The following is a 12,512-nucleotide window of genomic DNA, read 5'->3' on the forward strand; positions in this document are numbered from 1 at the left end:
TTTCTTAGGCCATTTTAATATTACTTGAGTAACAGATCAGATAGTAAGGACAATACATACAACCTCCAACTAAAATCCTGTTGTGGTCTAGACAGTGAAGTGGAACATTAGAAAACTTTAAAACTGCAGCTCCTTTTGGATCCCCCAAAGTGTATCTGCACTCTTCTTCAAACAGGCCTCCTCCTCAGGAGTCAGAGTCACCTTCACAACATCTGAAATTCCATTCTGTCCCAGATGCAAGGAACACTAAGGAAGACATCATCTTTAATTCCATAGAGACCCTTAATCATGGTGGAAATTGGATGCACTTGCCTAAGATTCTTCATTATACTTTCTGCCAAATCTGCCACAGACAGTCCAGTGGTCCAGGAAGTGTAGCCCTTCAGTTTGATCACCTCATAGGCACTGTCAACCACCTGTTTGTGAACCTCTTTCCACTGTTCCTTATCTGCCTCAGTGCTTAAGTCAGGGTGCAGATTCTTCAGAGAGACACCAGCAGCGTTCACTCCACTCCATACAGGCACACTGGAGTCTCCATGCGCCCCAAGGACCCACCCGTGACAGCTTAATGGGTGAACTCCCAGTCTTTCCCCCATTAGGTAACGGAACCAAGCTGAATCCAGATTGCAACCGCTTCCAATAACACAGTTTTTGGGAAAGCCACTTATCTTCCAAGCCACATAGGTCAAGATATCCACTGGATTGGAAACGACAAGCAACTTGCAGTTTGGGCTGTATTTTACGATATTAGGAATGATGAACTTAAAGATGTTCACGTTACGCTGGACCAAATTAAGACGGCTTTCTCCCTCTTGCTGATGTGCCCCAGCTGTGATAATAACCAGCTTGGAGTTTGCAGTCACATTATAATCTTTGCCAGAGACAATTTTTGGTGTTCTAAGGAAAAGGCTGCCGTGCTGGAGATCCATCAGCTTTCCCTTCAGTTTGTCTTCCACGACATCAAGAGCAAGTTCATCTGCCAAGTCCTTCATTAAGATACTGATGGCACAAGCCATGCCAACAGTACCAACCCCAACAACTGTAGTCTTATTCTGGGGGGTATGTTCTTCCTTAAGAAGATTTTGAATCAGCTGATCTTTGAGAGTTGCCATTTTGGACTTAGAACCAAAAGGAATTGGGAGTGCATGTGCGGCGGGCGGGCGTCAGACTTGGCGGCAGTGGCTCCGACACCCAGTTTTTTGTCTTAATAGTCTTGATTTAACATTTTTAAGTCTTTTCTCTGTTTTCAGGGTTCAGAAAAAGTACGGGATCTATCACTTCCAGAGGAGCTTGTTTTCACTGTGGATGATAAAATACTAAATGACATTAATCAAGCTAAAGCCCAATATCTCAAGCAGGTAGATTTTTTAACTTTTTTTTCTTAGATACTAATGCTTTTTCTTTTAACTACCACATAAAAATTTTGGCTATCATCCAAGCATGATAACATAAAACATTTTATTTATTTATTTTTAAAGATTTATTTATTTTAGAGAGAGAGAGCACGAGCGTGGTCGGGGGTGGGGGGTGGCAGAAGGAGAAGGCGGAGTAAGAATCTCAAGCAGACTCCCCGCTGAGCACGGACAGATATGGGGCTCGATCTCACAACCCTGATATCATGACCTGGGCTGAAATCAAGAGTCTGATGCTTAACTGACTGGGCTCAGGTGCCCAAACAACATTAAAATATTTTAAATTATAGCTTTGATACCTTTAATTTTTTTATGTGTAATGATTAATGCAAATGATGATTTGGTTATCTTTGGGGTGTTCTTGGCTGATTTTTCACTTTTCCCATTTAATTTTTTTTGTTAGGCATCTGATCTGCAGGTTGTGGTGTATGCCTTTACATCTTTTGGCAAAAAGCTAACCAAGAAGAAGATGCTTCACCCTGATACATTTATTCAGCTTGGACTTCAGCTGGCCTATTATAGATTTTATGGACGGTGAGGACCATTCATTTTCCATTTTCAGAGTCTTGAAGTCCAAGGGCATATCTTTAGCATAGCTATTCCATGCTCACTCCCCAGTCTTTTTCCTGACTTTTTCCCCAAGTGGCACCATGTCCTAATTTGGACTTCCATCATCAGTGTATTAGAGTTTTGATGTGTGACACTTTTACAGTCTTGTTTTTCATCACCTAAAGTGTCTGCTGTCTTCTAAGAGAGGTTTTACTGTTCTTTGGAATTCAAATCACTTGGTTTTCTTGTAGCCTCAGTTTCCTCATGGGTTCATGTTTTTATAGATTATCCAATCTTTACGAATTTTTAGGATAGGAGAGATGGTATGTTGTGACTTTCTACATCCTAGGCAGAAGTAGAGGCTCCATGATCTTGCTTTTTAAATATCCAGTCTGAGAATACGTGTCTTTAAATGGGATATTTAGGTCATTTGCATTCAGTATAATTATCAGTAAGGTTGAGGTTAAGTCTACCGTATTGCTCTTTCTTTTCTTTTTACCATATCTGATTTTTGTTTTTTTAATCTTCTTTTGAACTCATAGTGTTTTTTTTTAATTGTTCCATTTTATCTCCATTGTCAGGTGTACTCTTTTGTTTTGTTTCATTTTGTCTTTAGTAGTTGCACTGAGGTTTATAAAATACATCTTTAACTTACCCGATTAACTTACCCTAGTCTACCGTCAAGTAACATTTTCCACTTGAAGTGTAACATAAGAAACTTAAAACAGAATGCTTCTCCTGTTTTTTGTGCTGTTGTTGTTGTATATTATACTTCTACATATGTAGTAAGCCTCACAATACACTGTTACTATTTGCATTAAGCAGTTGATTATCTTTTTTTTTCTTGTGGTAAAATATATATAAAAGAAAACTTTCCATTTTAGCCATTTTTAAGTGTATAATCTAGTAGCATTAATTACATTCTCAGTGTTGTGCAACCATCACAACCGTCTATTTGCAAAATTTTTTCATTGCCCCATAGAGAAACTATATCCATTAAGCAGTAATTTCTTACTCCTCCTTTTGCCTCAGCCCCTGGTAATCTCTAATTTACTTTCACTGTCTCTGAACTTGCCTGTTCTAGATATTTCCTCTAGGTGGGATCATGCAATATTTGTCTTTTTGTCTTTGATTTATTTAACCTAGGATAATGTTTCCAAGGTTCATCCATATTGTAGAATAAGAACTTCATCCTTTTTTATGGCTAAATATTCCACTATGTAGATGTACCACATTTTCTTTACCCATTCGTCTGTTGATAGACACTTGTTTTATTTCCACCTTTTGGCTATTGTGAGTAATGCTGTTGTAAACATTCGCATACAAGTATCTGAGTCCCTGTTTTAATTTCTTTTGAGTCTATACCTAGGAGTGGGATTGCTGGGTTGTGTGATAATTCTTTTTCACTCTTTGAGCACCTGCCAAACTATTTTCCACCATGGCTATACCATTTTACATTCCCACCAGCAGTATACAAAGGTTCCAATTATTCCATATCCTTGCCAACACTTATTTTTTTCATTAAAAAAATTATAACTATTAGTTTTGAAGTAGTATCTCCTTGTGGTTTTTATTTGCATTTCCCTATTGACTGAGGTTGTGTATCTTTTCATATGTTGATTGGCCATTTGTATATCTCCTTTGGCAAACTGTCTATAAAAGTTCTTTGTGCTTTTGGTAATTGGGTTGTCATTTTGTTGTTGAATTGTAAGAGTTTTTTATGTATTCTGGATATGAAACCCTTATCAGATATGTGATTGGCAAGTATTTTCTCCCATTCTGTGGGTTTTCTTTACACTTTCTTGGTGGTATACTTTGCACAGTGTTTTTAATTTTGAAGTACAGTTTATCTATTTTGCTTTCATTTGTTGCCTGTGCTTTTGTTGTCATATTCAAGAAATCATTGCTAAATCCAATGTCCTGAAGTTTTATTTATTTTTATTTTTTTTAAGATTTTATTTATTTGACAGAGAAATCGGGAAAGCACAAGCAGGGGGAGTGGCAGAGGGAGAGGGAGAAGCAAGCTCCCTGCTGAGTGGGTAGCCTGATGCGGGGCTCAATCCCAGGACCCTGAGATCATAACCTGAGCTGAAGGCTTAACCGACTGAGCCACCCAAGCACCCCCCAGTGTCATGAAGTTTTACCCTTATATTATCTTCTAGGAGTTTTATAGTTTTAGCTCTTACTTTATATCTTTGATATGTTTTTTTCTCTCTCTTTTAGAGAGAGAGCAAGAGTACAAGCAGTGGGGGAGGTGGAGGAGCAGAGGGAGTGGAAGAGAGAGAATCTTAAGCAGACTCCATGCCTAGCATGGAGCCCAATGCGGGGCTTGATCTCATGACTCTGAGATCATGAGCTGAGCCAAAATCAGGAGTCGAACACTTAGCTGACTAAGCCACCCAGGCACCTATCTTTGATACTATTTGAACTAATTTTTGTGTATAGTGTGTGGTAAGGGTCCACCTTCATTCTTTTGCTAGTGGATATCCAGTTTTCCTGGCATCATTTTTTTTTTTTAATTTTATTATGTTATGTTAATCACCATACATTACATCATTAGTTTTTGATGTAGTGTTCCATGATTCATTGTTTGCGTATAATACCTGTGGTCCATTCAATATGTGCCCTCTTTAATACCCATCACCAGGCTAACCCTCCTGGCATTATTTTTTGAAGAGACTGTATATTGAATGGTCTAGATGTTCTTGTTTAAAATCAGTTGATTATAGATGTAAAGATTTATTTCTGGGCTTTCAATTCTATTCATTGGTCTATATGTTTCTTCTTGTGTCAGTACCATACTATTTTGATTATTGTAGCTTTGTAGTAAGTTTTGAAATCCAAAAGTGTGTGTCCTTCACCTATGTTCTTCTTTTCAAGATTGTTTTGGCTATTCTTGAAATTCCATATGAATTTTAGGATTCGTTTTTCCATTTTTGCAGAAATGTTGGAATTTTGAATCTCTAGACTGCTTTGGGTAGCATTGTCTCCTTAATGATAAATAGTCTCCAATCCAAGAACACAGAGCCCTGTTCCATTTATGTTTTTTAAAATTTCTTTAAGCAGTGTTTTGTAGTTTCCAGTTTTTGCTTCTTTGGTTAAGTTTAAGCTTGAGAATTTTATTCTTTTTTATGCTGTTGTAAATGGAATTGTTTTCTTAATTTTCTTTTCAGGTCATTCATTGCTAGTGTATGGAAATGCAGCTGATTTTTGTGTGTTGGTTTTGTGTCTTTAAGCTTTGTTGAATTTGTTTATTCTAATAGTATTTTGTAGAGTTGGGATCAAATCATCTGTCAATAGAGATAGTTTTGCTTTTTTCTTTCCAATTTGGATGCCTTTTATTTCTTTTGGCTTGAACACCCAACAGTACGCTGAATTATCCTTGTCATATTACTTACTTTAGGTGGAAAGTTTTTAGTCTTTTACAATTGAGTATGATGTTAGCTGTGAGTTTTTCATAGATATCCTTTATCATGTTGAGGAAGTTTATTTCTATACCTAGTATATTGAGTGTTTTTATTATGGGGGAGTGTTGGATTTTGTCAAATGCTTTCCTGTGTCAAGGAGTATTACATTGATTTTCATTTGTTGAACCACCCTTGCATTCCTAGGATATATCCCATTTGGGCGTGGTGTATTGTCCCTTTAATATCCTGCTGAATTTGGTTTGTTAGTAATTTTTGCATCTTTATTTATAAAGGGATATTGGTCTATTGTGTCTTCTTGTAATGTCTGATTTTTAAAGCTTTTATTTAAATTCCAATTAGTTAACACAGTGTGGTATTAGTTTCAGAATCAATTTAGTGATTCAGCACTTCCATACAACAGCTGGTGCTCATCACAGCAAGTGCATTCCTTAATCTCCATCACCTATTTGACCCATCCCCCATGTACTTCTCCTCTGGTAACCATCAGTTTGTTCTCTATAGTTAGAATCTGTTTCTTGGTTTGCCTCCTTCTCCTCTCCCACCCCCGACCCTTTGCTTATTTGTTTTGTTTCTTAAATTCTACATATGAGTGAAGTCATATGGTATTTGTCTTTCTCTGACTGACTGATTTAGCCTAATACTCTCTAGCTTCATCCAGGTCGTTGCAGATGGCAAGATTTCATTCTTTTTTATGGCTGAGTAATCTGGACATACCATATCTTTATCCATTCATCAGCCAATGGACATTTGGTCTGTTTCCATCATTTGGCTTTTGTAGATAATGCTGCTGTAAATATTGGGGTGTATGTGCCCCTTCAAATCACTGTGTTTGTGTCCTTTGGATAAATACCCAGTTGTGCGATTGCTGGATGGTAGGGTAGTTCTATTTTTAACTTTTTGAGCAACCTCCATACTGTTTTCCAGAGTGGCTGCACCAGTTTGCATTCCCACCAACACTGCAAGAGGGTTCCCCTTCTCCACATCCTCACCAACATCTATTGTGTCTTGTATTGTTGATGTTAGCCATTCTGACATGTGTGAGATGGTATCTCATTGTAGTTTTATTTCCTTTTTCCCTGATGATGAGTGATGAGCATCTTTTCATGTGTCTGTTGGCCATCTGTATGTCTTCTTTGGAAAAATGTGTGTCTTTGTTTTTGGTATCAGGGTAATGCTGGCCTCACTGAGTTAGGAAATGTTCCTTCCTTTTCAGTTTTTTGGAGGAATTTGAAAAGGATTGGTGTTAATTTTTTGAGTCTTAGAATTCATCAATGAAGTCATGTGGTCCAGGACTTTTGTTTGTTGGGAGGTTTTTTATTACATTTTCATTTCCTTACTTACAGTAGGTCCAGTCAGATTTCTGTTCTTTCTTGAGTCAGAGTTGGTAGTTGGTGTGTTTTGTCAGAATATGTCTGTTTCATCTAGATTATCCAGTTTATTGGTATATGGTTGTTCATAGTATTCTCGTGTCCTTTTTATTTCTGTAAAGGCAGTAATGCCCTCTCTTTCATAACTAATTTTAGTAATTGGAGTTTTCCCCCTTTTTTTTCTTAATCATTGTAGCTAAATGTCAGTTTTGTTGATCTTGTCAAAGAACCAAGTTTAGTTAACTTTTAATTTCTATATTTTGGTTATCTCTAGTCTTAATTATTTTCTTCCTTTTGCTAGCTTTGGGTCTACTTTGCTCTCCTTTTCTCCAGTTCCTTAAGGTGTGCACTTAGTCTATTGATTTGTGATTTTTTTTTTTTTTCGAATGCAGGTATTTACAGCTACAAACTTCCCTTTGAACACTTTTCATCCTATAAGGTTTGGTAGGTTCGTTTTCATTTTCATTCATCTCAGGGCATTTTCTAATTTCCCTTGTGATTTCTCCCTTGACCAATTGGTTGTTCGTGTGTTGTTGGATGTCTTCATATTTGTGAATCTTCCAGTTGTTCTTCTGTTACTGATTTCTGGCTTCATTCCATTGAAGAAGATACTTTGTATGATTTCAGTATTTTTAAATTTATTGAGACTTGTTTTGTGGCCTACTCAGTGGTCTTTCCTGGAAAGTGTTCCATGTACACTTGAGAAGAATTTGTATTCTTTTATGAAGTGGCATGTTCTTTATATGTCTGTTAGGTCTGGTTATTTATACTGTTGTTCAAGTGCTCTGTTTACTTATTGATCCCCTGTCTACATGGGCTATCTCCATTATTATTATTATTATTTTAATTTATTTATTTGACACAGAGAGACACAGCGAGAGAGGGAACACAAACAGGGGGAGTGGGAGAGGGAGAAGCAGGCTCCCCGCGGAGCAGGGAGCCCGATGTGGGGCTCGATCTCAGGACCCTGGGATCATGACCTAAGCCGAAGGCAGACGCTTAACGACTGAGCCACCCAGGCTCCCCGGGCTATCTCCATTATTGAAAGTTGGATATTAAAGTCTCCAGCTGCCATTGGAGTGCTGTCTGGTTGTGTCTTTAATTCTGCCAGTACTTCCATCATGTGTTTTAGGGCTCTTTTTAGGTGCATATATTTTTATAATTGTTATCTCTTCTTGATGAATTAAGCTTTTTATTAATATGTAATGTTCTGTTAGCCTCTTAACCCTATTGACTTAAAATCTATTTTGTCTGATAATATAGCCACTCCAACTCTTGTACTTACTATTTTTATGGAATATCTTTTTTCGTCCTTTTACTTTTAACCTCTTAAAGTCTTTGTATCTATAGTGAATCTCTTGTAGATAGCATATAGATAGATTATGGGTTTTTTAATCCATCCTGTCAATCTCTGCCTTTGATTGAATAGTTTAATCTATTTACATTTATTTATTTATTTATTTTTTAATTTTTTTTTTTTTTTAATTTATTTATTTGTCAGAGAGTGAGAGAGAGAAAGCATAGCAGGGGAAGCTGCAGGCAGAGGGAGAAGCAGGCTCCCCGCTGAGCAAGGAGCCCGATGTGGGACTCGATCCCAGGACCCCGGGATCATGACCTGAGCCGAAGGCAGATGCTTAACCGACTGAGCCACCCAGGCATCCCAATCTATTTACATTTAAAATAATTACTGATAAAGAGATGTTTTTGTGCCACCTACCTATGTTTTCTGTAGGTCTTATTTGGTTTTTGTTTCTAAATTCTTCCACTACCTTTTTTTTTTTTAATTTGCTTGATTTTTTTATAATGTACTATTTTGACTCCCCTCTTTTTCTTCACATTTTTAATCTATTTTATTCATGATTACCTTGGAGAATACAATTCATATTTTATATTTATAACAACCTCGTTTGAATAATAACAGCTTAGTAGTATACAAAACTCTGCTTCTGTACATCTCTGTACTCTTTATTTTGCCACAGATTATGTCTTTATACATTGCCCATTGATACAAGTTTATATTATTGTTTTATGCACTTGCCTTCTAAGTCAAATAAAAATAACTATGAAACATGTTGCTCTGTCTCCCATGTTTCCTATAAGCTCAGAGTTAGATCTAGACACTTGAGAGTAAGAATCAGTTATTTTTATTATTTTTTTACCATAGTAAGTCAAATAATTAATGTCATTTGTTTTCTGTTTCATCCTGTTGAGATTAAGAGTGGATTTGTTAGCCAATGTCCATTACAAAGTTTCCTCCTTGAGTTTTTTACCTAATGGTTTTAGTAAGCATTGGTGATCATAACGAAGATCTATTTTTTTATTAGAGGTTACAGAGCAGTGATATTTTTACTTACTGCTTTTATTTTTAATCTGTGTTTTTTTTTTAAAGAATGTTAGTGTTAAGTTTTTATTTACACTTTCTCCTTTGTACTTTAAAAGGATACTATTTCAGCTCAGGGAGACAGCCATATAGACACACTGGGCAGAAGAGGCTTAGTAATTCTGTTTGAGCCTTCTTACTGCCCATGTTCATATCTTTTCCTCTCATCCATTTGATCTCTTTAACTCTGAATTCCAACCACCAGGAATAAGAATGTTAAGTAAGAGAGCTCTATATCTAAAATTGTTTACATCATTCTTTAATCCAGGAAAACAGTCAGCACTCTGGGGAACTTCTTAGAGAATGCTTTTACTTCATTCTGTAGTCATTCATGTAGTGTATGAAGGAACTAAAGGCCAAGGACTCTGTATTATCTATTGCTGTGGAACAGTTACCACAAACTTAGTGGCAGAAAACAATAAATGTTATTTCATATTTTCTGTCTCACAGGAACCCAGGTGCAGGCTAGCTGGGTGCCTCTGACTTCAGGGCTCCTGAAGTCGTAGTCAGAGGGTCATTCAGCTCTTTTCTCATTTGAAGGTGCTCCTCAGAGGGGATCTGCTTCCAAGCTCACCTGTGATTACCAGCAGAGATCAGTTCCTTTAAGGTTATTTTCCAGAGGCCTCCCTCAGTTTCTCACCATCCTGGCCTCTCTGTAGGGCACCTTCCAGCATGGCAGCTGGCTTTCCTCATGCTGAGGAAGTGAGACCAAGTAAGATCTCTCTTTGTAACCTAATTTCAGAAATGATATCCTATCACTTTTGTCCTGTTCTTTTCATTAGAAGCAAATCACAAGGTCCATCTCATACTCAAACTGAGGAGTCACACAGAGTATTACTACCAGGAGGCAGGGATCACTGGGGTTGCATCTTGGAGGCCACCTGCCACAGACACACTGCTCTTACAGAACCTGACCCCAGCCAAGCCTTTGAAACAGCCCGTATTGTACCAGGTCCTGTGGATCAGAGTACTTTTTTACTCTTGGATTACTGAAAGTAGTCTCTTTGTTATTGAATGTCTAAACAGTGGTCTGTAGTGTAGAACTTAGTCTCTGACCAAAGCCGGTTAGGTAAGCTTTCTTTGTAATAATATTTGAGCATTTTCTTTCTTATGACATGTTCTTTTTTTTTTTTTCTTGTAGCCCTGGCAGCTGCTATGAGACTGCTATGACAAGGTATTTTTACCATGGCCGAACAGAGACTATGCGCACGTGTACAGTAGAAGCGCTCGGGTGGTGCCAGTCCATGCAGGATCCTTCTACTGGTGTGAGTGTTGAAAGGAAAAAAGTGCACAGTAGTTATTTACTTCTTTAAAGGAACCTTAGTCCTTGAATAACTACTTCTCTGCTTCAGTTCCCCTGGATCAGTAAAATACTTGCAGATATTTGTCCCTCGAGTTTTCAGAGCATTCATTCATTTACCAGTGAAGTGTATACTTGGAAAGAATATGAAACAGGAAAGACCTGAGAAGAAGCCCCTTTGTGTCACTTTCTAGGCAAAGTATCTTTAATACCATGAATATTTTACTATTATTGATCTACCTTTAGAATAACACCAGTAAAGTGCAGACTGTCCCAAAGTGCCTTCAAAGGAAGCTTTTCTTGATATGGTTGAAAGTTTTTGAAATCACAGATTCTTGTTTTCATGTATTAGAACCAGAACAGTTGTGTTTTGTTTTATACTTTTTTAAAGCAGTCTCTGTACCCATTGTGGGGCTCAAACTCACAACCCTGGGATCAGAAGTTGCATCCCTTACGAACCAAGCCAGCCAGGTGCCCCTGTCTTTTTTTTTTTTTTTCTCCTTTTTAAACCATTTAAACAGTAGGGTAGTTCCTTCCCACTGCTGTTTTGGTGTCATATTTGTTCTTTAGTTTTGATAGACACGGTTATATATAGGTTCATTTATTTTAATATCATAGAACTGTTCCGTTATCGTTTTTGAACAGCTCTGTGTTAGTTTTGAAATCCTAGTTGCTTCTGTTTTGACACTTAACGAATATCACTTCAGTGCTGCCCACAAGTTCCTATTTTCCTTTCCTGGAAAGAAATCATCAAGATGAAGGACAATATAGGAAAGAAAAGGCAGTAGAAGTAAGGAAAATATATTTCTATATATTTTCATGTGTCTTTTTTTTTAAAGATTTTATTTATTCATTTGACAGAGAGACACAGCGAGAGAGGGAACACAAGCAGGGGGAGTGGGAGAGGGAAAAGCAGGCTTCCCTCTGAGCAGGAAGCCCGATGTGGGACTCGATCCCAGGACCCCGGGATCATGACCTGAGCTGAAGGCAGACACTTAACAACTGAGCCACCCAGGCGCCCTAGAAGCATGTGTCTTAATATCTTTCTAGAAATCTTTTCTCTCTCAGATTACCCAAATTATGTTCAATTATGTTGAATTCAGGGTTTTTTAAATTTGGTTTCTTTATAGTTTACTGAAGTATGTCTTGATTTTTAACTCAGCTTCTTGAGCGGCAGCAGAAGATGTTACAAGCTTTTGCAAAACATAATAAAATGATGAAAGATTTTTCAGCTGGAAAAGGTACCTACATTGGAATTATTCTGACTTTAAAAAAATTGTCTCATGTTGAAAAATTTTTTATACCTTCATACTTGGGGTTTCATTGCAGGATTTGACCGTCATCTTTTAGGTCTTTTACTCATAGCAAAAGAGGAAGGTCTTCCTGTTCCAGAACTCTTTACAGACCCACTTTTCTCCAAAAGGTAATATAATGTAGTGTTTTATAACTTGATCCATCAAATCCTTTTTTCTGATGATTAAAAGCTCTTCAGAAGCAATATAAGTTTCTGTCAGCCTAGTAAAATATCCTCTCTTTATGCCACACAGTGGGGGAGGTGGAAACTTTGTTCTCTCAACAAGTCTGATTGGTTATTTAAGAATCCTGGGAATGGTGGTTCCCATGGTCCACAATGGCTATGGATTTTTCTACCACATCAGAGATGACAGGTAAGGCTATTAGGTATTTAATGTATGTTTGTTTCGCTATCCTGTTTTTGGGACACTTGGTGAAATCAGTCCTTTAGGTGTTTTGTGCAGAACACCATTTAAAGTTGCTCAGTGACATACCATCATCATCCTCAGAACCCAGTACACATTTTAACATACTTGTTCTACCCAAGGTGTTTTATGCTAAGTTCAGATAAAATTTGATTGCCTATAAATATGTGGTGCTTCGTGTAGTCATAGATAGTACTGATGTGACCAAGATAAGAGACTAAGTAAATTATGTTCAAAAAAAGTATGTTTTTCCAATTCAGATGCACTTCATTTGTGTTGTATGAGGTTTGTGGAAAGAGAAAGAAAATACTATAACTTGGTAGGTGGAGAACAAGATAATATGAAATTGGTAGAAAGG

At 37.3% G+C, this 12,512-nt stretch overlaps 1 protein-coding gene and 1 pseudogene across 2 annotated transcripts in view; one reads left to right on the forward strand and one right to left on the reverse strand.

Annotated features, from left to right (window-relative positions):
• CROT (carnitine O-octanoyltransferase) overlaps nucleotides 1–12,512 on the forward strand; it is a 50,312-nt gene that overhangs the window by 35,946 nt on the left and 1,854 nt on the right. For both annotated transcript variants that reach the window (XM_036081730.2, XM_036081785.2), the window contains exons 12-17: nucleotides 1,251–1,358; nucleotides 1,816–1,946; nucleotides 10,278–10,401; nucleotides 11,599–11,677; nucleotides 11,766–11,859; nucleotides 11,984–12,103. In XM_036081730.2, coding sequence (XP_035937623.1) covers nucleotides 1,251–1,358; nucleotides 1,816–1,946; nucleotides 10,278–10,401; nucleotides 11,599–11,677; nucleotides 11,766–11,859; nucleotides 11,984–12,103 — 656 coding nt within the window. The remainder of the gene's footprint in view (nucleotides 1–1,250; nucleotides 1,359–1,815; nucleotides 1,947–10,277; nucleotides 10,402–11,598; nucleotides 11,678–11,765; nucleotides 11,860–11,983; nucleotides 12,104–12,512) is intronic.
• LOC118529298 (L-lactate dehydrogenase A chain pseudogene) lies at nucleotides 88–1,127 on the reverse strand (annotated as a pseudogene).

The sequence above is a fragment of the Halichoerus grypus genome, chromosome 12 (genome assembly GCF_964656455.1).
Source record: "Halichoerus grypus chromosome 12, mHalGry1.hap1.1, whole genome shotgun sequence".
In the NCBI taxonomy this organism is placed as follows: domain Eukaryota; kingdom Metazoa; phylum Chordata; class Mammalia; order Carnivora; family Phocidae; genus Halichoerus; species Halichoerus grypus.